Source organism: Falco peregrinus, chromosome 2 (genome assembly GCF_023634155.1).
Source record: "Falco peregrinus isolate bFalPer1 chromosome 2, bFalPer1.pri, whole genome shotgun sequence".
NCBI lineage: Eukaryota > Metazoa > Chordata > Aves > Falconiformes > Falconidae > Falco > Falco peregrinus.
The window spans coordinates 23,305,045-23,331,394 of record NC_073722.1 but is presented as its reverse complement, the minus strand read 5'-3'; the positions used below and the strand labels follow the sequence as shown (position 1 = coordinate 23,331,394).

The window sequence follows — 26,350 nt, the reverse complement described above, 5'->3', positions numbered from 1 at the left end:
AAAACCCCAAACCACACTAAAAACCCACATCACAAACAGGAAACGATTTGCTTGTAATGAGCAGAGCGCTCTGGAAGATAAGAAGATGCACAGAAATTCAGCCTTGACCTTTGGCAGCTGCGAGCTGTCCTTCTGTGCTCCCCCGCAGCAATACCCGCTGTACATACGTCCTTCGACCCTAACTCATCCACTCCTCTGTTAATTGTCCCCACCTGCAAGGCCACGACCTCAGCAGCAACCCTGGAATAGCATATGTCTCTTAAATATATATTGCATCGAGTTAACGAACAAGTTGCTGCATCTGTTTCTCCCCAGCAGCTGCTCGCAGGGAGAATTTGCCTGCTCTGGATTTTGTTTTTTAATTAAGGCTGGGCTGTATCTAGCTGTGCCCGGCAACATCTTCTGGCTGAAGAGATTGATGTCCTGCATGGCCTACCATCACCAGCAGTGCTCAGGCTTCATGGGCGCAGTGCTCCTTTTGGAAGGAGAAGGCATGCCAGGAAGAACCATGAGGTCCATGGGACCTGGTAGGATAACAGCATCCTCACTCAAAGGCTCACCAGCACAGGCACTGGGGTGGCAATGCAGCCTGCAGTTAGGGTGGGCAAGCCCAGCCTTTCCCAAGGAGGTGGTGTGGACCTCCCAGTCTCCATTTCTCCACTGGCCAGCACAAATTTTTAGAGACATGTAAAAGACAAGTTACTACCCGTGTGTCCTCCACCTCCAGCAGCACTTCAGATGTGCTCAGCATCTCACCACCTTCTGAAGGCAACAGCTGCTGGGTGCCACTGAGGCCAGGCTTGAGCCCCATCCACACAGGGAGCACAGGTGGTACCTACGACAACCCTGCATCACACAAGACTTGCTTGTGAGGAACCCAAAAGGGTTTTTACCACCTGTTTACAGAGCAGCAGAAGGTGGGGGCACCTCTGCCATCAACCCAGAGCACTCATTGCCTCGCCAGGGACACTGCCACACTCACCTGCAGAGACAGCCCACCCTGATTTCGGAGCCCACGAGGGCTAGACACAGCTCTCCACCCTTCTTCTGAGCTCTGAGCATCCGTTCACTAGCGGCTTTTTTAATAGAAAAATGAATTTGTTGTTTGCTCCTTCTCCTAGCGATGCTGTACACCCTCGGTGTATCTCCACACCATTTCTGCTGCTCCACCCACCACCCAAATCCCAGCCGATGGTGGGAAACAGTGTCTGACCCAACGTTTCCCATCAGTGGGCTTCTTAGGTGTCAACCAAGAGTGTGGTCAAGGGATTTTTTTCCCTCCCTTGCCCTTCTTTTTGGGAGGAGAAGGACTATAACTTCATTAATAATACAGAACAAACAACATTCCTCAGATTAATCTCAAAACCATCAGCTGTCATCACATTTTAATCCCTTTTACAGCCCATCTAGCCCTGCCTGTCCTTTTAAAGGCAAAAAGAAGTTGCTTCTCAAGCAGTAACAGTCAAGCAAGAGAAGAACCTTGAAAACATTGAGGTGGCATCACCTGAACCTTTTTTTGTCCTGCTTCTGGGCAGCCAAAACCACCACGCCGAGCTGCTGGCAGCCACCACGGGGCTGGAGCTGTTCGGGCAGCAGGGGCCCGGTGCCCCCAGCCATACCCTGCAGCCCCTGGGGGCAGCAGTGGTGGTGGTGGGATGAGCTCTGCTGGCATCCAAATCCCCCTGCCACACACCCAGGGCTGCTGTTTCCTCCCGGTTAAAAAAAACCTCTGCGTGGCCCGGTTGCCTGAGCTGGGCATCTCCCTACAAGACCACAGAGCTCTGAGATGAGGTGATGTGAGCTCCAGTGGCCCTCAGGGCTTACCTGGGAGCAGGTCTCCATCCAGGGAAGGCAGTGAGGTCACCCGGTGATAGCACACCTTTGGAGGGTGCTCCAAAGCAGCAGGGAGTCTTGCTGGCAGCTTCAATGGAGGGACCACAAGCAAAAGGCGAGTCCTTCTTACCATCTACAGGAGCTTCGAGCCAAGCGAAGCTGCCAGCACCACGGGAATATCTCCCTCAGTAGGCCTGTGGCAGCAGGGACTCACAGCCCCGTAGCTGAAGCAGCCCCTTCCCCGGGGCACAGCCCCTCAGGAAGATGCTCGCCATGATAGCCAGCCCCACCCCCCACTCACGCAAGGATGGAGGGGACAGCAAGGAGCCAAGCCACGCTCCTTCTGCACTTCCAACTTCTGAAGACAACACAGCCCTGCCCAGCTTCCTGCATTCTAACAGCAGCCCCCAGGGGAAACCACCGCTTGGAGCCCAGCACAGCCCAGAGCCCCCCAGCTTCTCCAAAAAGCACTTTCCCTAGAAGCACCCCCAAAGGTAGGGAGCTGCTCCGGCACAACCGGGAAAGGAAACCTTCCCTGCCCCCTCACCAGCACCCTGCTCCCCCCCAGCACAGCCCCAAGACGATTTATGGGCGCTGGGTGAGCCAGTGCAGCCCACCTGGCCCCACACATGGTTCCCCACCACGGGACTCACCTGGACTGGAGGGTGGAGAAAGCCGGCCTCAACCCGGAGCGCCTGCTCTGCTGCACGTGTGGCTACGGCCAGCCATGGCCCCGGCACCGCAGTCTGGAAGGGGCAGGACAGCCAGGGCAGGTCTGGGGTGGGAAAGCGGAGACGTGGGCTGGGACCTTAAGAAATGGGGTTTTGACAGCTGCCGGGCTCCTGGCACAACTCACTGGGATGACTGGAGCAGTGTCACGGTTATTTATGGGGGCCTCCCCTCCAGCACGCGGCACGGCTAACCCACCACCAGCCCGGAAGGCGTCGCCGTGAAGGAGCAAGGAGACAAGCGGCTCAGTGCTGTCCTGGGCAGAGGTGCTCCTGCTCTTGCCGGAGAGGTTCCGTGATTCAGGAGGGGCTTTGTTGTTGGATTTAAATATTTATGCAAAAATTTAAGTCTCCCACGTGAAGGGCAGGTAACATGACCTCCCCGCAGCAGGTCACAAGCAGAGTGTGCGTGACTGATGGCATCACGTCCAAGCTGCTGCTCAGAGCCAGCCCTAGCCGAGCCTGCAGGCCTGATCCAGCACCTGCCCACCGGCACCACACCATCTTCCATCTTCCCTCCCATCCTGCTGCTGGACTTGCTCCAGCTCATCCCAGTCCTCCAGTACTGGGGAAGCCCAGACCGGGACCAGTCCCTGCCGCACCAAGGGGAAGAACACCCACCACCCACAGAAACATGGAAATACAGGGGCTGTTCAGATCCCTGTTTTCATAACCCAGGGGCCAGCCCTCCAGGCATCCAACCCTCTTTCTTTTTTCAGCATTGAATCATAGTTTAAACTCAGCTGGGAATTTCCAGAGTACATGTGTGAAAGGAGAGACACACATAGTGTCATTTGTTTTAATAGAGATGTTATTTTACATTTATTTATAGCAGTGAGAAAAGTGCTTCAGAAAAAACACAATACCCCAGTAAAAGGCAGGCTACAGTAAGACTACCACCCGAGTCCTAGTGTTTCAGACATAAAGGGGCAGTCGGATTAAGAAAAGCTGTCGTTTTACAGAGGAGTAACACAAAAGCAAGTAGTTATATGGTGAACAATAAAGCCCCAAAGCCCAGTTAAGTACTTTCATTATTGGAGACTATTTGCACTGAAACTAAGAACTTTCACACTTAGACTGCAAAACACCTTATATGAAAAGGGCGAGGTTTGTTGGGGTTGGTTTGTTTTTTTTTTAAAAAGCCCTCCTCTGTTCTCTCCCCCCAGTGAAATCAGATACCATTAAAAAAACCCCAAAACACAACAAATTGGTCCCTGCACTACCTGAGTGCCTCTATGAGCTGCTGGTACTTTAACAAACATCTTGGGCTCAGCCCAACCCACTGGCCCGCTGTCCATCCTGACAAGACAATTGTATGTGCTTCACTTATCAGAACATCAAGCTACGTAAGCGTCTAAAACCCTACGACACCTCAGCCTTTGTACGTAAATAAAACAAGGAACGAGCGGGTGTGAACACAACTGTAGCTGGCAAAGGCATCCAAGTGAAGAGATGGCAGGTCAGATGGGTGGCCGGGGCAGAAGGCAGCCTTGCAGCTTGGTTTTTAGGCCGTTCACCACACCTACGCAGGCAGGCCAGCCTTGTTTCAAAGCAAATTCTGCATGTGCTTCCAGAAATTCATGCATCCAGAAATCAAGCCAAAGGATGCAATTTCTGCAAGCTCACACCCTCTCCAGCCACTCACACCGATGGCTCCAAGGCCCTAGAACAAACACGTCATTTAAAAGGAACAAAAAGTACTTACATAAAAAACTTTGCAGATGTCAACTTTATGTAAAAAGGCCACTCTCAAACCTATAAATTTTCCCCAACAGCTGCAACCAGAATGGCTGCTATACCTCCACCTCCTGTTAGCTCACAACCTTCAGCTGCCCCAAAACATCTTCTGCTGTGTCAGCTGCTTATCACTTCTCATTTTGCATCTCATTAGTTATTCTTCTAGGCTGTCTCTTCTCTGACACAGTAAATGGCTCTTTTGAAGGGTGCTGTTCTCTCCAGACACCAACCTCCTTCGGGCACTGCACTGCTCGACAGGGAAATATCCTCAAGGGCCTGACCGCACCATGCCCCAGGTACTAGGGAGGGGTGTGTGATTAGCAAAACTCCTTTGCACCAGAATTAAATCTTGTAACTGTTTCACCAGTGCTGTGACAACTTTGAATAAGTTTTTACCGACAAGTTTGGTGGTTGGGTTTTTTTTTTTAACGTGGTGTCTTTCACAGCAGGGTCCTCCTCATCCAGCCGAATGCAGCATGTATCTCGGTCACTGCTCCTCCAAAGGCAGCTGACATCTTCCATCTTGGGCAGTATTGTATGACTCACAGTTTTTGCACTTCATGCCTAGGAGATGGAACTGCACTGTAGACCGGGCATTACAGTCATTGCAAAGGATCTACACACAGAAATGAGAGGGAGGTTTCAGCATCAGCAGGAACACTCAGCAATATACTACAACCATGATTCTAGCAACCACTGAACTGGTTTGCCATCAGGGGACGAAGCAGCAACTATCTTTCTTTTCAAGACAGCAGGACCGATTTAACTTTTCCATTTGTAATACTTAGGTCACACTGCATAATCTTGGAGAATTTACTTTTAGTATGGCAAGGTGACTCCCTGGGTAAGTCGCGTATAGACACGCTTTGGCTTCTCCTCTTGATGAAGCAAACCACCAGAGAAACCATTCAAGTGAAAACCGAGAGCAGATCAACAGCAGCTAGCAGCATTAGCCAGCCTGCTGTGCAAGACAGGCAAGCGACCATTCTTCTCAAAATAGACAGTAAGGAGATTTTTTCCAAATACCCTGACTCCCAGAGCTGGCAGGATGGTTGTCTAAACTGTAACAGATGCAACTAAAACATCAATGACCAGTGCTGTTCAATTTGGTGTTACCTGCAAACAGCAACCAGTCTCACAGTTCTGTGTTAACACGAAGAAACAGAGAAAATAGAAGTTGCCTCTGTGAGCCAGCCTTGATCAGTACCTGAATATTTTTGCTGAAAAGCTGGATGTTTAGTGTGGAACATGAAGCTCTGAACTGTTAACAAACAAACGTTCCTGCTTTTTGCTATGAGAGCACCTAACACAACTGGAGAAAGCAAGATATCGCCGAAGATCAAGCCATTTCTTCACTGTGTGATACTACACCACCAAGAGGTTGTGGTTTTGGGGTTGGGTTTTTTTTAATTATTTTTTGAGTGCAGGTGGGGGGTGCTTTCTTTTTGTGTGTTTGCATTACTCCCTAACCAGCAGGCTGACTTCTGATGCAGTACAAGTGCCTAGTGCCCTCTACTGCCGGCATTGCAAAGGCACAGATCTGCCACGAATGGAGACATCGGTGCAAGTCGCATCTCTTACCTCGACCATCATGTTCTGATACTCTGTGGGCATAGGAGTCTGTGCTACTTCGTCATCCAGCTGACGCCAGTACCTTGTCATATCTAAAGCTGAGTGCATGCACAAAGGACACCTGTAACCTCTGGCAGAAAGGAAAAAAACAACAAAAAGTCTAAATCAGAAGACAGAGTGGGGCCATGAAACAAGTCCAGCCAAAAGGACAACTTTAATATCATACCAGTCAAAGAGAAACACCACGAATCAAGAAGTTCTTGCAAACAGAACTGGAAATTCTAAGTCCCTTATCCCTTTAAGAGTTGGCTTTAAGTTATTTGGTACAGGACTGGCATCATTATCTTTGCCTCTTGAAGGAATCTGTTTGGACTACAACAACATTAAGAGGTGTTTAGAAATACTTACTCCTTTAGCATGTCCTCGTAACATGTTCTGAAAAGAAAACACAATGAGAAGTTCAGCAAGAAGAACGCTATTACTAACTGGTAACACATTTGGACTGAAAAAATGGAAAAGGCACACCACTATCCCCACATCAGAAGTTAAAAAAATATTCAGAGTCCAAGTGAGAAGAAAGCTTCCCAGCAAGACCACCAGGTACTTGGGCAAAAATCCAGAGACAAAGCACATTTGATTCCATTCCAAGGTCTTCTAACCTAACACAAGACTCAATACAATGACAAGGATTCTGTGGTTCAAGTTAGCTGAAAATATAGAGAGTGATCATCACAAAGTTTAAGAAGGACAGGAGCTGAAAGAAGATTCAGTCTGGACAGACTTGTGTCAAACACACAGGCCGTTTAGCATACAGAGACAACGGCGCAAGGAAAATGAGAGCCAACAGAGTAACAAAAAGCTACGTCTGTAACATAAGACAGAAAGGGCAAATGGAAAGGAAACATGTGGCAATTGTTCCTCCAATGGCACCCAACGCTATACATCACTTCAAAATCCCAATAGAGATGGCAGTTTTTGTAGCGCAAGAGTGCTCCACTGGAAGTCTTGGAGGGCTGTCTTAAGGAAACAATCTAAAACTGAACTGATGAGCTGCCACCAACCCCTTAAAACCACTGTGCAACTGCTTTATGCACCAAGGAGGGACCTCGCTACAAGATTCTTGAAACTTCCAAGTACTAACAGAAGGAAATTCAGCATGAACAGTACACAGGTCCCTCCGCCACCACCTAAATTTACTGCGGAAGGAAGACAGCCTTTCTAAAGAAACTATTTCCTCATTAAACAGAGACTATCCCCTGCCATGTGGGCCCCTTAGAAACCAGCTCCCAGTAGCTGATACAGACTAACCAGGCCTGTAGTGATGCTGAATAAACACCACGCACAAGGCAGGGGCTACTGCCTGTTCTCAAGTATCTGCAGTGCTTTACCTGTGCAGAAGATGACCACATGGCAGAACATGAGCTCCAACACGAGATGTGTGAATATCCTGTTTCGAGGCAAGTATCAGACAAAAGACAAGAAAATTAATTCAAAGACAGTCAAAAATACAGCCACACAGAAATCTAAGAGATGAAAAGATGCAGCTCACCTCCAAACATATCGGACAGTCCTGCCTGGAGACGTTTTCAATACACTTTGCAAAAACAAAAAAAAAAAACCAAAAAAGGTTATTTTACCGCATGGATATTTGCATTTTTCTAAATTCTAAAATTTCTTTAGAATGGTAAGAAAAGATGTATGAAACATTACAGATTGCATTTAGGTTTGAAGTTCTGAGAATTAATGGGTGGCTAAGCATATTAAAAAACAAACAGCTTGGAAGTATACATAAGCAAAGGGCTCCCAGAACGCCCACAGCGGCAAGCAGCTTAGCTTTTCCTACACTGCACCAGGAACGGGAGCTCAAACTTAAGCTGGCAGATCTGCAATCAACAGCTCCTTCTAGAAGAGGAGACTAAGATGTTTATTTCCTATAGCTTCAACTGCTAGCAAAGCCAGCCCAGAAACACTCTGCAGTGCTGTTAGGTGCACTTAGAGAGAAAGAACCTGCTGCTCTCACCGTCCCTACGGCCTTAGATGGAGCTGTTGCCTCAAGTCCTTAATTACCAAACTGATTCAGATGTTAAACAAATCTGTGCACAAAGCTTAGGCCAAGCTGGCCCTCTAAAGTTGTTAAAAGTAACAAATGAAAGGATTTCTAATCAAGGGAGTCAGCCTTGGGAAGGATAAGAATGGATGGTGAAAAGAACACCATTATTAAGTTATGCAGAAAAAAGACTCCAAGTGAGGAAGTTCTGGCTGCAAGAGGAGACAAGTTGATAAAGTGTTGCAATTCACAGAAACCTGGTTAAAAGTAGGAAAAAAGGTAATTGCGGCATTGGCAGATTGTGACCTCCCACTCAAAGAGCCCCCTCAAAAGAGGGCAAACCCCAGCCTGGGGAGCATGTGTAGCTGGCAAAAAATTTCAACAGCGCTATCTGAGGATATGTACTAGTTTGCATTAGAAGCAAGAAACTTGTAACCAAGCCTGTGCATGAATGAAAATGAATATGTAACACACAGTGAGTGTACAAGTACTCTACTGTATGTAACGTGTACCCTTGAGTAACTTGGTGTGCACATTGGGTGGAGCTATCCCCCATGCCTCCAGCACTGTAGGTAAAGAAAACACCTGATTCTTAATGTTACATTGGTGTGAAGAGGTTTACTCTTCACAGCTTTTGATGACAGAGCTGAGGCACTATCAGCTTCCATTTTCAAGGGTTTTTTTTAAGCTATGGAGTGAACTGGTGTATTCTTACCTTGTGCTTTCCTTGAAGACTCAAGCTTAGGCATAAATTGCATTTTGAACAGTGGAAAAAATCCTCCTTTGGCCCGATCCTGAGGAGAAAAGCAGCAGGCCAAAGCTGATTCGCTCCGTTCCATACCACCCTGCCACCCTCCCATCCCAAGTGGGGCTGGGGCCGGGATGGGGAGCCCACCTGCCTTTCAGACAGACCACCCCTCCACCTCAGGCTGGCCATCCACACCCCCCCCCCGCTTCAGTCACCTGCAGATGCCGCACTCGGCGCAGTGGTACTGCTTCTTGTCGCGGTCGAAGAGGTGGCAGATACCGCAGTAGTACTCGCCGAAGAGGTTGTGGCAGCCCTCGCAGCGCTGCTGGGCCTGCCGCGGCGGGGAGGAACAGAGTAGAGGGCCATTAGGCGCGCCGCCGGCGCCCCACACAACATGGCGGCGACACCCCCCAAAATGGCGGCGCCCTCCGGCCCCCACCACCGGACCCACCTTCTGCAGAAGGCGGCAGCGGGTGCACTGCACCTCGGCCACGCGGAAGCGGTCCAGCCGGTGCCCCTCGGCGCCGTCGTGGCACAGCCGGCAGGCGTACAGCTTCCCGCAGCACGGCGCCTGCGAACGGCACGACCTCAGCGAACGGCCCCGGCCCCCCGCCACCTGCCCCCCGGCCCGGCCCGGCCCGGCCCGCCACCGCCTCACCCGCAGCAGGCAGCCACGCCGGTAGTGCTCGCAGCCCTCCTCCTCCCCGCCCGCCGCCATGGCCGCCGCCCCCGCCTCCCCCGCACCCAACCGGCCGCCCCGTCGTTTCCGCTTCCGCCCCGCCGGGAGCTGGGCGCCGGGCAGGCAGCTGGCAGCAGGGTGCAGCTCCCCCCCCCCCCCCCCCCCCCCGCCATAATAAAGCCCAGACTCTTGGCCGTGCGATGCAGCGCAGGTGAAGGCAGCCCTTAGCTGGGCAGCCCGGAGGTCCCCCCCAGGCATTTCCCAGGAGGGGCTGGTTGCCGTTTCACTGCCCGCGGGTGCTGAGGCCGAGCATCTCTGCTGGCGCTGGGAGAGGCACCTGGCCCCGGCTGGAGCCGTGGGGAACTTCAGGCAAGTAGCTCGGCTGCATTTGCCCACGGCTAGCTAAATGACTGCTACGGCCAGCTGAGAGCATTTGCTGTGGGCTACCGTGGAGCAATTTATAGTTAGTGGCAAAGAAAAAGCAGGGTAACGGGAACATCACCAGGCTATCACCCAGTCAGCCAGCCAAGCTGGGAAGGTCAAGAGCACACTGGATAAGCATGGTCAGCAACGTGCTGTCCAGATGCTGCTGAGGGACATTAGGAACCTGCACTTGTAAATGGTTGCAATAAACTCGATGTCAACTATTAAATAACTAAGTCAAAAGTCCTATTTTTCAATGCCAGATTTCAGCACTTATTTTTCAATGCCAAACTTTTTCAAATGCCACCAATACAAATCAGCAGGTATAACACCAAGTCCAGGGAAAACCACGTGAGCACACACTAGTAGCAAGAAATTTGGAATTTGAATCCCTTTTATTTACAAATTTTAATGTACATGTCAAAACACAGCATAGCCACAAAGCTCTAAATCCAATGATAGCCATACTGTATTTCGCCATGATACATTGATAGGAAAGGCCATGTTCTGTGGAAAGACAAATTCCAAAATTAACTACACTGTACAGGGGTGTGATCTGCGACAGAAGCCTCGAGCTGCCAGAAAACAGAGTTGTGAGGAACGCAGGGACACCATAGAACTGACTACAGCCAACCTGAGGGCAGTTAAGCAAAAATGGTGTAACAGTCCCAAGATAAAAGCGATGCCACCCTTCTCTCCCCACAAGCCACTGTTGAGTTTTACACTTATGTGTCCCATTCCCCACAGGGACCTAAAGGACTGATGACTTAAGCCAGTTACTGAGCGCTCACAGAAGCCATTTCACATGCCATCCACATCACAGCTTGGTATTTTACACCAATATTCTTCCTTCACCAGTAACAGCAGCCAGACATTCACCCAGTGTGGCCAGACCACTGGCCCAGTTAAACACCCCAAAGACAACTGCCCAAAGACAGGGATGAAAGCAGAGGGGAAAAAGGAACCTAATGCAAGGTCATGCATGCTGCTGAACATTAGTAAGGGTTTCAAAGGAATAGCTGGGAACATTTACGCATTTAGAAATTGTATTTCTTGCACAAATGTTTTCTTCACTGATGTTTTTGTCAAGGCAAAAGCGTTTTCCAATGCAGATCAGGTAGCCCACCAAAATATGGCAAATTCAGCAGCTATCTACTCTCTTCGCTATTCCTTTAAAAAGAAATCCCTCCAGAGGGCAGCAGTTAGACAAAAGAAACCCCAGATTCCTTCAAAATCCTCCCAACCAGCATCTGCCCTTGTCACACACCAACAACCGCCATTCTTTTCTGAGCAACCTCAGACAACACTTGGCCTTAGGCCAAAAAGTCAACATTTCAGGAGCTGTTTTTGCATGCAAGAAATCCAGCAGCAATGGCGGTGCGGGCTCTGTCCTCAGACTGGACCTCAGTCACTTCCCACGACAGCCTGCTGCACTAACGAGAGACTATGGGATCTTCCTCTCTCCTGCAGAGACCTTGCACCTTTAGCACCTGGAAACTCCGATGGATTGTTCCCACTGTTTCAGCCACCTGCATCAAGAGGACAAAAGAATGATGTCACAGACAGGCTAAGAAGATCACAGAGGTACTCCCTGATGAGGTCTTTCCTTTATTTTGATTTATTACACATCCTTACCTTGCTAAAGCTGTGCACTTACACCTCTGTGCTTCACAGATGAGACTACTTTAGTAAGGTTTCTTCCCTCCCACCCCAATTCTATTAATCAGGATTGCTTCCCATCCCAATGTTTTTTCTTCTTTCTTCCTAGTAGCATGTGAGCCATCACATCATGTGAATATAAGTGACAAATACACTCATACAGGTTAAGAGCCTGTGCAGCATTGGTGCAGAGATTTCAATCAGCAGTTGCTCCCTCTCCTAAAAAAGGAAACACCAGAGCCCAAAAGAACAAAACAAGATGCACAGTTTGCAGCCTGCATGTTAGCAGTATTACCACAACATGCTTGTGGCTATCTGCAACTAACACCGAGTAAGAGCGGAGGGAGTCTGCAGTGCCTGGTGGTCCCTGCAACCACAAGGAGTATCCCCAGAGGGGCAGGTGTGTGATCATGTCCAGGCCGGCAGAGCCAGTGTACCCAGAGCACTGAGTAAAGCCCATGTATGTGGGATGGAAGGTTCCAATAGAGCTGGTGAGATTTCAGAGCACAGCCTCTGAAGACCCTTCCAAAGCACCTTGTTTATTCTCCCCAGCTTCTGCTCCCTCCAGAAGATGCAGTCCTTCTGCCCAACCTCAGTGAGGAAAGAGGGGTGATCATGAGAGTAAAAACCCTCAGCTAAGCACTGCAGTTCTTGCTTTCAAGAGGATAAGACCGACTCCAACACTTACAGCAGGCTCCCTGGAAGATGCTGAGCAATGAGAGGTAAAAATACCCCAATACAAAAAAAGCAAAACAATTTTTTCCATGAGTTTTCTTTCAGACAAAATTACTTATTTATGGAACTGCATGTCTCTCAACGGGCAAGATGAGAAACCATTAAAACCACATTTAAAAGCCTCTCAACCTCGAATGATGAGATGCAATGCTAAGTGAAAGTGCAACTAGAGTGGCAGAGTTTAAACTTGGTACTTCAATCTTAAGACTACAAGTCAATGACACAGACAGCACTTTTCCTAAGCAGCCTTCTCTCCCAGACTCCTGTCTCATGCTTGCAGAGCACTGAGGTTATCAACAGCTACATTAAACAAATATAGATTGCATGATATGGTTACTAAAATTTTCCCTAGTGTTAAGCTTGACAAGCTCCCCAAAACATTTCTCTCCCTTCTTGCAAGAAAGTCCATTTTCTGTGATGCACTTGACAGTGCTGTGCATACAACCCATCTTTTCCACTCCTCATGTGAAGGCAGCCAGTTTCCCCTTTTTGTTATTCTATCAGTTTGCTCAACCCCCAACTTCATGAGCTGCTTAATTTCTGATACCAATGTCCAGCACCTTAGCTCAGGAAAACTATTTACCTGGCACAGCCAACTTCAATATCCATAAAGAAACCTGTGCACTGCCCTCACTAAGAGGTCTGTCGTAGCTAGGTGTCCTGAGAATGTGAAGGGTAAAAAGATTTTTCTGTTGCACCTCCCCACTAGGTAAGCATTCATGAAACTATCCATTTGAAAGCCACCAGAAGACCACGCAGCAGAAATTAAAGCCTACCTTTTACAGGCAAGTGTGATCTTCTCCTTAAGGCTAGTGCTCAACTCTGGGGAAGCTGGCTTCTGATGTATCAGGCATCAAGGTCCCTGACAACTGTAAATTGGGAAAGAAAGAAAAAAGAATGTCCATTTCCAAGTGTAGTATAAATAGAACAATCAGAAACCACCTTCTAGGGACATATGCAATGCCAACATGTAACTTGATACAAATCTGTTCTTTGATAATTAGACTTCAAAAATGCTTTCCCCTGCCCCTCTCCCCCCCCCCCCATATAGTCTGCTGCATCTCAGCTGTAAGCAAAGTGGCCAAAGTGACTGCCTACGGAATTACTTCCTCTCAAACTACATTTCAATGTTACTGAGGAACTAATCTTAAAGACAGCTGCAAGATATCCCCTTCTCTCCCTATGCCTGACTCCTATGCTTTCTCCCTCCCTACTGCACTCAGCCCCCCAACATCTAACATAGCCAGAACAGTTCTCCTCACAGGACACATCCCTCCTGGCCTCTCTTCAACTCTGGTAAATCAGGCTTAATTCCACCTTGATCCAGCCAGCTGAAATAGCAACAATTCATGTTTTCTGTCTTAGCAGTGAGAATCTAGTGTTCAGTTAACCTCAGAGAGATAAATAGAGCCCCGTGTTTCATCCATGACCCCTCTCTTTGCCCCCAGCATAAGGCCTCAGGTCCTTTTACTTAGTTAAGAAACCAAGTTCTGCTTCTGTTAGAGTCACACTGGAAATTTTTTGGTCAAGCTGTTCAGAAAGTCTTGAACCAAACGAATACAGAGCAGCACAAACTCTTTCATTGTTTTGTTACCTGCTGTGAGGCCAGACTTGGGTTATGGAGGTCAATAGCAGCAAGGGAGGGGACACGGGACTCCGAAACTGTTTTGTTTTCCTTTTTCAGAAATCTGGGATGCCACGCTGCAAAACACAACCAAGGCATACAATGTTAAGGAAGTAAGAGCTTACTGCCGTAATGCACACTACTTCCTGCCACTTAATTAGTTTCTAGGTTTTATTTAGAAGGCATCAAGGCTCATACCTTCCACTCCTCTCAGTTCAGGGAGATGATTTAGTTCTGGCAAACGTACATCTGTCTTGGAATATTCCCATTTTTTCCTATTTGCCTGAATGACGTTTTTTTCATTAGTAACCTGTAATCAAGGGCATAAGTACAAGCTCATGAAAACACAGAAAAAACAAAGCCGTTCTCAAGGCTAAAAATGTGTCAATGCAGCAATGTTCTGCTGTAGTTGGAACTTGCGCAAGAAGAAAAGAAGACTCTAATGTGTGTGAAAGAATCCATTCTGCTCAACTGTCATTTATACATTATGCAATGGGACATCCACAGCAAAAACCCACCAAATTATCTAAGCGAGACTGCTTTCAGAGAGACAAAATGCAGCACTTGGAGAATGGCTCGGATTAGTTACCTGTAAACAGGCAAATGTTCCTGCTGTCACGGAAAGAATATTGCCTAGGTAGTGAGTGCAATGGAAAGCTTTCCATCTCACTTGTTTTCATTATCAATTTTTAATGCATTTCAGACATGACTAAGTAAGGGCCTGACCATGTTAAATCCAAATCCTCAATTCTGCTTCAATAGCACAGCACACATGGTCTACTTTTCCTGGCCAGGCAGGAGGCCATGGATATATTCCAAGTCTCACAGATACACTGTGTTGGGCTGCTCCCCTCATTTAAAATTGTCCTCTGACACAAAATATGTTTCATATAGAAGATAACTACTAGCAAAGGACAACAAATGACACACCTGTAGGAAGTGGTTTGGTGGAGGCTGCAACAGATGGGATTCTTGACAATAAAACACACACTTGAGTTCAGAATTTATTTTTGCTTTGCCAAGAAGGAAAGACATACGACTTACTGATGTCAAGCTTACAGTGTAATGGCCTGCTGGAGAATACTTCCGTTGCTTTAGAAATGGGTTCAGGTATTTTTTACTCTTTTCATCAACTCTGCAATCAAAAATGCCCCAAACTTTGCATTAACTGGGGTAAGATGGTGAATATAAGAAGAACAAATGCAAGACATCCAGAAACACTGTCATTAAATGCTTAGAAAGAAGGCTCACGGGGAGAATATCCTTTGTGAGCTTAGTTAACAGAGAAGTTTGGTCCCAACGACAAGCCATGACTCAAAGAAAGGACAGTGTCACAGCAGCTGGCAAACTGCTGCTGTTCAGTAGAGCTCTGCCAAATGCAGAAACACAGGGACCCTATGCCTGTGTGGACATGCACAGCTATTCGAGGTGAAGCTGAGCTTTCCAATCCCCATACAATCCTCCACCCAAATGCTGTTCCTAGCTGTGTCCTGTCCCAAACCCACATCTCACATTCCCATATCAACACCCTGCACCTCTCTCAGGACATTACAGCTCCTCAGCAACAGGGATGATGGATACAACCTCTTTCAGGTCTTTTCCCATACCTGTAATTAAGGTTCCCAGGCACAGGACGCATCCCAGCTGCAGTGGGAGAAAAGTTCTGGTTGATGGGAGGGATAACTATGCTTGCATTCTTGGCATACTCCAAGCTGCCGCTGGAATCTTTTAGGCTGGTTTGAGGGCTTATTTTAAATGGGTTGATCGCACTGTCATAGAGGGAGCTCAGGTTGGAGGATCGGTCTGTTTTCTCTGCATCAGCTTTAGAGTGCTTCGCCTTTAATAGCTTTGCATCTCTGCTCTTTGGGTCAATGCTGAAATCCTGTTTGGGAAGATAAGCATTGTCTTTCTCTTACAGCCATGTTTAAAGAGTAGCTTAGAGGAACGCATGGGGGGAAAAAAAAAGTCAAAAGCCTAAACCCGCGTGATCCTGCAAGGATCTGATGGAGATGGAATTGTTTTTAGTAGAAAACCTCTGTTTTCCATCAGACAGGAGGAGACTTGTCAGGGTTCCAGCACCCTCTGTAAATAAGTCACCTTAGAATGAGATCAGAAATGATGGCGGAAGAACAGCTGTATCCTGTGTCACTTCCAAAGAAATTAAATAAGAACTGAGCCTAATGTCACCTCGAAGTCACTCTGAAGCCTCTACTCCTTAGTATCTGATTGAAACCAAAGTATGTAATTTTGGAGATAGGGTTTGACAAGGGTAAACAGCAGCACACAAGCACATTTTTGTGATTTAGGATGACTTATGCTTCCCAACTGACTCTCCCTTCAGCTCTGTATTTGCCCATAACTGCATCACTATGTAGTTTACCTGCAAGGGACTGGCCAAATAGCCACTTGCAGACTGCCAAGCTGAGCGCTAAAGAACCCTTGTAGCAGCCAAACAGAATCAAAGGCACAGACCTTTCACACAATAGTGTGCGGATTGCATTGCACCAAGTGTCACAGCTGTGGGCACAGAGGCCTCATGAACTGCCTTGAATCAGGCAACAAGGTCTTCAGCACTGTTTAGACTCAGAGTGGCTTACAAAGGTGAGCTTCTCTGAGACAGCACACTTATCTAGTCTTTTTTTAAAAAAATGAAATTGACAGTAATGCTTCTATTTTTGCTATGAACTTAAAACTGCAGCACATACTTACTTAGTGATTTTAAAACATGAAAGAAAAACAAGCAACCAAGTTTGAAAAATAAAGATGGACTAACCCGGACACCAAGCATTTTTCTTTCTTCTAAAACATCATCTTTGTCCCTTTTGCTGATTTTTGATTTTTTTTGTAATTGATGGTCTCTGGCATCTTTCTGAATCTTTAATTTAAGCTCCTGAGCAAATCTACATCGGAGATGGGGAGGGAAAAAAAAAAAAAAAAAAAAGGCTTCTGTTAATCTCAACATCACCATTAGAGCCCAGGCTCCTATAGCCTTCTAAGCAATCAAACAAACCATGCCTTTAACTAATGAGAAGCCAACCAAATATGATGTATCCATTAAAGTAAATAAAATCATACAAGCACATGCTTTTCCATTACAGCAATAAAAGTGTTTGTATCCCAGCCTGGCCTAGATGCATAAAGTGAATACAGTGTAAGACTATGCTACCCAAGACAGTGTGACTCCAGGCATGCACAGCAATGAATTAACATCATGACAAGGTAAGGAGGCAAACATGCCACTGCAATGCATTCCCTTTCAACTGTTCTCCTATTTCCAGGAAGGCTAAAACCAAACAAACCCAAGATATTCCAGTGGCTGTCAGCTCTACAAATCCAGCATGCAATCTTCCAGCACAACTGCTTAATGTCCTTCTAATATCAGCATTCTCTGAGCAAGAAATGAACTGTTTACCTTTCAGCAAATCCATCCTTGTTAAAGAAATCGCACTGCAAGAGTTCAGCACAAGATGGTCTTTTGTCTGGATCAATTTGCAAACACTTCTGTCAAATAAACATACACAGTAGAAGGCAAATACATTAGAGATGAAACAAAGGCTTTAGTGTTTCCAAGTGAAGTCAAGAAAAGAGCTGCAAAACTCTCCCTTCTAGGGCCTGTTATATTGAGATGAACCCAAGAGACACCACTGTCAAAAACGTTTAATGTTTGCCGACTGCTTCCATTCTAATTACCAATGCTCACAAAGACTCATTGCACAGGGAATACCTGTCATACAAATAGATCGCTCTGCTCTCAGTAAACCTCCCTTGTTTTCAGTTACATTTGTTTGGCTATGGCTTTAGAATCTGTTTTGAACATCAGGCATTTCAGATACAGCCATGTTGTTTTTAGGTTGTTTTAGTTACCCAACATATCGGTGCTCCAGACTACTGTATGAAAGCACAGAAAACACTCCCTGGAAGGATTGTCCAGAATCTAGTACGAAGTTGTAGGCTTCCTAACTCCCACATAGCAGATATACAGCTCCAAGAGCAAAGGACACGTTTGGATGCCATCTCATCCAAACCTATCTGCTTGCAGTACCTCCACCAGCAGGTAAAGGGAGGGCTGGCAGACAACCCCATATCCACACAGCTCTGCTAGCAAGGAAGAATTAAGGGGCTGGCCATTATCTACAAAGCATCCACTTAGGTAGCAGCTAAGGGGCAAAGCTTCTTGGGAGACCTTTCAAAAGATCAACTGATGCAGTGAGGCATACAGGGGATGCTTTCAACATGTGAAGCTCTTCTTCACCTTCCAAGTCTCCTTAGAAAACTTAATCAGTGGGGCACTAGATGCTACAAATCCTCCCCGGAGGGTGTACAGTGACCATTTTGGCTCTGGAGATGACTGGCTTAGGCTCCTCTGTCACCCCAAATGGTAGCTGTTGTATCCTTGCAGCCCTCACTAAGCTACAAACCCAAGCAGTAGCTCATTGCATGGGCAGTCAAGGCAAAGCCAGTTTAACAGCCCCAGCCCTTTCTGTAGGCTGTATTCAGCTCCCCAAAGTGAAGGACAAATAAATACAGAAACGTTCACAGCAAATGATCAGTTAATCACCTTGGCTAAATCTAGCACTGCAGCAGAGAGCTTGGGATATCGTTTGTCCAGAGATTCGGCCTCTTTCACTTCAGGCAACCTCATGCCAGCGAAGAGGGGATTTTTATAGAATAACTCTTGGTGTCTTGGAATTAAGTTACCTGGAATCACACAAGCAAAGCAACCACATGGAAGAAACACAGAACAGTTCCATGAAACATTTGAGAGGCTGAAATCCCAGGTGAGAACTACTATAATTGCTACAGTCTGGGTCATTCTCTTTCTATCTGGGCATCAAGAGTAGATACTGTACTCACAAGCTCCTAGCTCCCCTTTTGTAAAAGGCACTAAGAGTATGTGCGCTCAGAAACAGTTCAGCACAGCTTTTCTCTTCACACCCTCCTCCCCCTGTCAAAATATTTTTGACCCCTTCATTAGTAAGCAAGCACTAGGAGCCTGACAGGTTGCTCTTACCCAGGCACTTGGTGATATGGTAGAGCTGGTCAATGTCTGAATCTCCAGGGAAAAGGGGTTCTCCTGTGAGCATTTCTGTTATCAGAGAGCCAATAGCCCACACGTCCACAGCCCTGGGAAAAAATGAACAAACAAAACACCACCCCAGCTCAGCATGGCTTCATTTGTCTCTGATCTCCAGGCTGAGCCAGGCCAGTGCACAGCACTTCTTCAGCTGGTTACAAGGCCTGAAGGCAGCTCTGCCCCCCTAAACAGCAAGACAGCTGTTTTCCAAGCTTACAAGTGCTCTGATGAAGGGCAAAGATTCAGCTCCTGAAGCAGACAACTGCTAGCAGAAGTCTGACAGATGTAAAATCAGGTTCCAAAATCCAGTGCTTTAAAAACAGTCATACAACATAACATATTAGTCGAATCTTGCACTTTAAAGAGCGCAAAGGTAAGCAGCTCCTCTTTCTGCAGGCATCTGCCCCTCAGGCAAGTTTACTGAAAATTAATTTAAGTAATTCAGGCACATACAGAAACCTGCATGATTGTACTGACAGACCTGTGAATTATATAGTTTAAGTTCTGACCTGGTTTTGCAGCACTGCGGATCCCAGTAAGAAAAAACGCATTCATCCCACCTCCTCACTCCTGAAACCTCTGTCTAGAATTGTTTGGAGGGATTTGTCTGGCTTCCCTCCACGCCCCCATCTGTACAGGAGGGAGATCTATCATAGCCTCCCCCAATACTAACATTGGCAGCTGAAAAGCTCCTATAGACACCGGACCAGGAACTCTGAAGACTCTCCTTGGCTTTTGAGCCAGGAAAACTTGCAGTAGTTAGCTGCAGACTGGGAAAGAGAACAGGAAGGCTTAAACTTTTACAAATGAATAATCAGGGAATGCTGAACAGCATTCTCTTTAACCTGTTTGCCAAGCAATAGTCCCCTGCCTCCCAAAAAAGCAGAGCAACCCTTTCCATACTCCCCACAAGCCCACAACCCTTCTGCAGCCTCACATGTCAGTCTTACTTGCCATATTTGATATCTCCCACCAGCAGCTCTGGAGCTCTGTACCATCGGGTTGCCACATAGTCTGTGTAAGCTTCCCCAGAAGCTGCTAAAGTACGGGCAAATCCGAAGTCACATAGTTTTACAACTCCCGACTGGGAGACTAGTATGTTCTCTGGCTTAATATCTCGATGTATGATCTGCACAGAGAAAAGCAAGTCAAGACAATTAAACTCCCTGTTTCTACAGAGTAAATTGACTGGCTCACCAAAAATAGTGGCTTCCTCACATCCAGGTAGAAAATTACATTTTTGCAGGCATGGGAAACACACAGAGTCTGTAAAATACAGCTACGTACACACAGTCAATGAACAAGCACTGACCCAAGTGCACAGGTAAACACAGAACCTCTAATTTTTTGCACACATAAATGTTTATTTCATGTATCTCTTTGCAGCTGTATGTATGTTCTACAGCTGTATTTACTACAGGTATTTTAACAGGCACAATTTATTATGCTTGAAAATCTGGCCTTGACCACAAGTTTAAAAGCTGTATTGCAAGGGCCATCGGCATGTCCTGCAGTTAAATGTGAAGAGTATTTCAGGAATCCATGAAACACATTTTCCTAGACATAAAAATACACAAATGCGTGTGTGTTTATGTATACAGTTACACAACTAGGATTAAATTGGCAGACATGTTAGAAATCACTTGAGAACAAAAACCTAAAAATACTGAAGAGAAGAAGCAAGCCTACATGTTTACATTGACACTATCAGAACAAAACTTTTGAAGGAGAAACAATCTCCCTTTGCAAGATAAGCCATCCTACTATAAGGTGCCACCAAGTACTGAATTCCTGTGGAGCTCTGGACCCTTCCTTTGAAACACTCACAGATACCGAGACAGACTGATTAGCTGACATCAAGCTCTGACATTTTCTATGGAATTCAGTCCAGGCCTTCTGCTCTGCCTCTTTCTTTTCAGCCAAAGCTTTATTTCTCTAAATTTTAATATATATCAACAATACACGCTTCTGTATCTATTCATTCAAGGTTAACTGCAGAGCTGACTACTTGTGCATACTTACATTATGACTGTGACAAAATGCTATTCCTCTCATAATCTGAAATAAATATTTCCGAACCCTGCTGTAGTCTAGTCCATTCGGAAATGCCTCAAGGTCATCAAGCACCGTGTGATCCACAAATTCAAACACCAGATACCATCGTTTCTTCTTTTTATATACTTCCAGGAGGTTCACGAGATTCTCATGCCTGAGTTGCTGTTATAAAACAGGAAATATTTTGTGAGAGCTTGACAGCATATAATGGGTAAACTGCAACCAGATACTTTTAACTGCAACCCAGCCAGTGCACTGCCCTGGAATGCTCCCCTTGTCATGGCACTCACATTCATTTACTCTTAAAATCAGCTCACTGATATTTTAGAATAGGTTTTATTTTTCCGATTTTATTTTAGTTTTTTAACATTATCTGGAGGATTTCCACCACCTCATATATGCAGGCACCTGGTTTTGTAACGTAAAAATAGATAAAACACTAAGGACATTTCTTCTTAATGGGGATGCCCAAAATACACTGTTCTGTTGTTGGAAAATCTCATGTGTTCTGCTTCTTACAATACTCTCCTCACGTAAGAGGCAATGATAACTCGTGCCCTGATTGTGACAAGCTTTAGAGCAAGCTTATGTTCCACATAAGAGAAATCTTGAGGAAGTCAAGAAGAATTCCAGAGGAGCATGTGTTACATGAGAGACAGCGGGCACCTAACAGCATCTCCCACAAAGACTTGCCGTAGCAAAGGAAAATCCACAGGTCCCTGAGCTAGCAGGAAAGACAAAGCAAGATGGTTTATACTGTAAAGTTCAGCATGCTGCCAAGTACGTCTCTGACCACCGCAAGAATAACAGGGCATTTAACCATGACTGGTGAGCTGCACAGACTCCTCGCTAGTTTTGCTTACAAACAGCTCAAGCAGCAATAAACACAGCTTGTTCCTGTAAAATGTTGGGCTGTATCTGTGGCTAAAACACAGCTTGTTCCTGTAACGTTGGGCTGGATCTGTGGCTCAAACTCCTTCAGGAGATACTCTCATCAAGGTGACCAAGTAACACTGTGCCACCCTGCCTGGTCCCTCAGAGCACGGCATGAAGAGCAACACTAGCTAGCTACCCTTTCCAGTCAGGATTCAAAGGATTGCTGAAGACAGCTCTTAATTTTCTTAAAACAAAACACTTTTTGCCCTTCCCAACAACCCAAAGCTGATTAATCTCTTTTCTCCCGCATTTTTTCCAGGAAGTTTTATTCCTCTCTGTTACTCCTTTCTCCAGGGTGTCGCCTTAAAAATATCGTTCACCCCGATGTAAAAGCAAAGCAAAGGCAGCTGCAATACCTCTCAGTTCTACCTTGCTGCCAATTCATCACCAACTACTCAGTGTCTGCATCTTAATTTTTTCTAGTAAGGCCAACAGAAGACTTTACTTTTAAGCTCCTACCATACCCAAAGCATTTCTGTTGGCACTGCCAGCTTATACATATTTACAGCAACTAAAATGTGCCACAATAAAAGCACAGTAAATAGATAAAAGGAATGTTCAGCATTCTTACCTGTAATAGTGTTAACAATTAAACAGCCTCTATTAAACTGTGTCTAGTGGATTCACAGTGAAAACTGACCAGTCAAGGATTTGAAGAATTTTTTTTTCCCCAGTATTATGCAGAGGGGAATGCTGAATATAGTTTAGAGAGAGAGAGAAAAAAAAAAAAAGCAGCTGTATTTTCTAGCGACTTTGTCATCACATTCTGACCAGACAAGAATCCACCTCCAATTGGTTACACATTTGTAACACCGGTTTATGACACACCACTGCAACAAAACAGACCATGCTACAATGCCCAGTTATTTATTAGCTTGGAGCCTAGCAGGGAAACATTGGAGGCTGCCTGAAGGCTGCACCATAGCCCAGGGATCACAACACACACAGGAAAATGCAAAAGGACTGCAGACTGTCCAAAGCAGGAAATTGTAGGGGAAATGCTCTGTCAGTGCAGTGGAAGTGCCAGCCAACCTGCGCCTGGATCTGTCAAAGACCCAGATTTCTTAGAAGGTCTAAAAAGTGAAGATTTTAGAAAAGATGTTCAATGAGCAAAAAAGCTCTTTTCTCAAGAATAATTTCTTCCCAGCACAGGACACCTGATGAGGTTTTGCTGTTTTCAGCCACAATTAAATTTCTCCCCAACTCCAGAACAGGAGAAAAGAAAAATAAATTAAAAAAGGAAATAATAATAAAAATAAAAAGAAAAAAAAAGGTTCATAGGAAGCATGCAAGTGAAGAAACTACCAAAAGATTAAATGTCTAGATACTTATTTTCACTGAGGCCACACTGACTGAGGTATACATGGAAATGGGAACTTGGCAAGTTCCCATTCACCCAGGAAAACACATCAGTTCCCACCACCACCTGGGAGGTGGTACACGCTCTGACTCAATAACTAAGCAAGCTTGGCCAACAGATCAGGTACAATCCAGACTCACACACATCTGCTTCAATACAGTTGAGGGGACAACACTCAGCTGCTGGCTGCCTCTCAAGCTCCAGCATGTACATTTTTATGAACTCTAAGGGTCCGTAGCTCTTGCAGTGATGGCAGAGATCACTTCCCCCCAGGGAAGCACAGGGACTATAGTCTGGCAGACTTGCAAAGAGACACTTGTGGCAGCCAAGAGGAGAGAAGATGGGTCTTCATGTATTTCCCATCTCTAGAACATCCCACATCAGAGGAAAAGCCTAGATGCATTCCAACTTGTAATAAGACTTTCCTTCATCTCTTCACCAGACACATCACCTGTGTCCCAATGCTCAAAGCTACCACGTGCTCACGCACAGAGACAAGCACCCTTCTGTGCATACCACCTGTGGGACAAGGGAAGAAGGAAAATGCTGCAACTACTGCTACTAAACACAGGAGCTGAAGGTGGTCAAAAAAGCAAAAGGAACAAAGGATGTATGTCTTGGCACAAAATGCCACCCTGCATTCTTAGCATCCTATTCACAAAGACATGCAGCAGAAAAAAAAATGGCAGTAAAACAGTTTAGGAACTTGCAACAAAGACAAGACAGGAAGCAGAAAGACCACATGACAGAACACTGAAGAGCATACACACAAAATTCTGTTTATCTACAGCTCCTGGGTATTTTCCCAGAGTATCTACAGCCCATGAAGAGAAGCACTTCTAACAAACCAACCCATGCAATGAGGCTACACCACATAACATTGCTGATAAGAAGCCAACAGGCTAAAGGGTGACTGGACATTTAGGTGAGTATAGAGCATCCACAACTGATACCTGGCAAATCATGCACTCAAACAGCAGAGGACATCATGCCAGCTGGCACTGAATTTGATACACAACACAGAGGGGGACAATTACTACTAGCAAGCAGTAGAGACCTTGGGCCTCCCTTCCTTGTACCTTTCCCTGCTGAATACAGGGCACATAAGCAGGTTTCTGTGCAAGTCAGGTTTAACAAGGCAACTCAAGCACAGCACTCAGCCAAAGGGAAAATGCAGCTCTGCAAGGTTACAACTCAAAGACTAAATGAACTGTTGCTCATGGAAATACAAACAGGGCCCAATTGAGTCTTCTTTCATTTTGACTTAGTTAAACTTCATAAATCATGGTCAGATTTACACAGGAAGCTGTGTTTCCTTCTCAAAATGATCCAATGGCTTAAATTGACACCTATCCTACTTCACCAAATAAACACCACTCCTTAAAGGACCACTAAGGAGTCACAAGAGGCAGTTTCCTCCCAAGAGCCCATGAAGTCCCTACAGGTAGATCTCACCCATACCAGCTAGCACCTTTACTGCAAGAAAAACCTCCGACCACAGACATGAAGGTTACTGTTCTGCTTGAAGGAGTCATTTGCCTTCACAAAGGTATTTAAACACCTGAATAGGTTTCAAAATAGTGCCATGAGGAGGTACCTCGAGCCCAGCAGAGACTGGACTGACACACCGCTGCTCTCTCTCCCCAGAGAACACCCATACTGGGCTGCACCATTCCCCTTGCCTGAAGCAAGGTGGGTTGCTGGAGTAGTAACTGCAGGAGCTTCACAATAAAAAAAGTCACGCTCTGTATTAACAACCCGGTGCAGCGGCTCATGGCGGATGCTGTACTGCAACATAAACGTCTCCCAGCTGAACGAGGAGCTACGAATTTAAACACAAGGCCACCAAAAAGCCATTGCTTTGGTCAGACTTTGCTGGCAAATGCAGGCCGGCTCCCCTCAGCCGCTCTCACAGTCCCCTGCTCACCTTCAGCAGCTTGATTTCCCTCACGGCGATCTTCCTCACCACCGCGTCATCCTCGCTTTCCAAGAACTTCTTGACGGCAACGATCTGCCCGCTCTCCTTGTTTCTGCACTTGGTCACCACCCCGTAGCTGCCTTCCCCCACCAGGCCCAGCACCTGGTACTTCTCCATGACCAGTTTTCTCCCTGGGGGAGGCCGGGGACGGTGAAAGCTCCGCTAGGTACACCGTTGGGGCGGGCTGAAGGCGCCGGGACGGGCTGAAGGGACCGGGGATTTACCGAGCGCTGCTAGACAGCAGCAGGCCTGGACCCAAGGCACCGTCACCATAACAACCGCCCGCCGTAAAGCGCAGCCGTCGCGCACGCCCCACCTGTCACGATAGCCGCCGGGCGGGCGGCTGGGCGGAGAAGGCGAGCTGCCGCAACCGGCGGTACCGGGGAGCGGCCCGCAGCCCCGCCGTGGCGGGAGGAGGAGGAGGGTGGGTTGGCCCCGTGAGGGAGGCAGGGCTGAGGGGGGTCGCGGGGGCGAGGTTCCGGAGGTACCTCGTGTCCCCGTCGCGACGAGGGGCTGCGGCCCGGTCGTGGGGGCCCGGCGCGGTTTATTCGTTTATTTCTTGACGGGCCCGCCTCGTGTGTGTTTGTGCCAGCGCCAAAGGCTGTAGCCCTGATATTTTACGCTTTTCTTACAAAAAGATTGTTAAGTTCGATGCCTCTTCTAAGGCAAACCCACATGGTACTGGTGTCGGCTGTACGAGATTCCTTGGCTACTAATGAATCGATACACTGTATCAAAACAGATCGGTTTTCTTTAAACACAACAGCCTGCAAATCCTGTACTAAAATTTTACAAAACCAGTGGAGCCCAGTGAAGCCCTCAGGAAGCCTTGTCTGTCAGCTGTCTCCCCAAGTAAATGCAAAAAAAGGTACTGAGCACACAAATGAATGTCTACTGATTTGATGTAAAAAAACCTGCCCCTGTAGACAAGGGTAATTATGTTCATTAATTAAAAGGTTTAAGACCAGATTCTTGTCAGAAGAAGGGGACAACATTTTGTACGCAGCAGTGACTGCACACAAGGATTTGCACCGCTGGACTGTGAGGCCCTTTCGGGAGCCCTTTGGTCATGCCGTGACCTCACCATCCACAATTACAACAGCATCACATTCCTCAAGGCCTGTTGCTCCCAAACTTGCCTCCTTTGCCTTGAAGACCTTTG

The 26,350-nt window shown here is 46.7% G+C and overlaps 2 protein-coding genes across 3 annotated transcripts; both read right to left on the bottom strand.

Moving 5' to 3' along the window:
• Positions 1 to 3,347: 3,347 nt before the first annotated feature.
• Positions 3,348 to 9,412, bottom strand: RCHY1 (ring finger and CHY zinc finger domain containing 1). 2 transcript variants are annotated; one of them, XM_055797125.1, is made up of 9 exons: positions 9,324 to 9,412; positions 9,117 to 9,236; positions 8,881 to 8,996; positions 8,633 to 8,711; positions 7,420 to 7,464; positions 7,259 to 7,317; positions 6,279 to 6,305; positions 5,880 to 6,000; positions 3,348 to 4,914 (listed from the first exon to the last, which is right to left on the bottom strand). In XM_055797125.1, the coding sequence occupies exons 1-9, from the start codon at positions 9,381 to 9,383 to the stop codon at positions 4,786 to 4,788; spliced, it is 756 nt and encodes a 251-aa protein (XP_055653100.1). In that variant the 5' UTR covers positions 9,384 to 9,412; the 3' UTR covers positions 3,348 to 4,785. The 2 variants fall into 2 exon arrangements, with proteins under 2 accessions (XP_055653100.1, XP_055653101.1); XM_055797126.1 differs by having other exon boundaries at positions 3,348 to 4,862.
• Positions 9,413 to 10,143: 731 nt separating this feature from the next.
• On the bottom strand, positions 10,144 to 25,484 carry CDKL2 (cyclin dependent kinase like 2). The gene is made up of 13 exons (XM_005243115.4): positions 25,138 to 25,484; positions 20,882 to 21,076; positions 19,810 to 19,988; positions 18,797 to 18,909; positions 18,344 to 18,483; positions 17,198 to 17,286; positions 16,559 to 16,685; positions 15,393 to 15,667; positions 14,830 to 14,920; positions 13,984 to 14,095; positions 13,756 to 13,862; positions 12,938 to 13,030; positions 10,144 to 11,296 (listed from the first exon to the last, which is right to left on the bottom strand). Exons 1-12 carry the CDS (start codon positions 25,303 to 25,305, stop codon positions 12,971 to 12,973), a joined length of 1,656 nt encoding a protein of 551 aa, XP_005243172.2. The 5' UTR covers positions 25,306 to 25,484; the 3' UTR covers positions 10,144 to 11,296; positions 12,938 to 12,970.
• Positions 25,485 to 26,350: the final 866 nt, after the last annotated feature.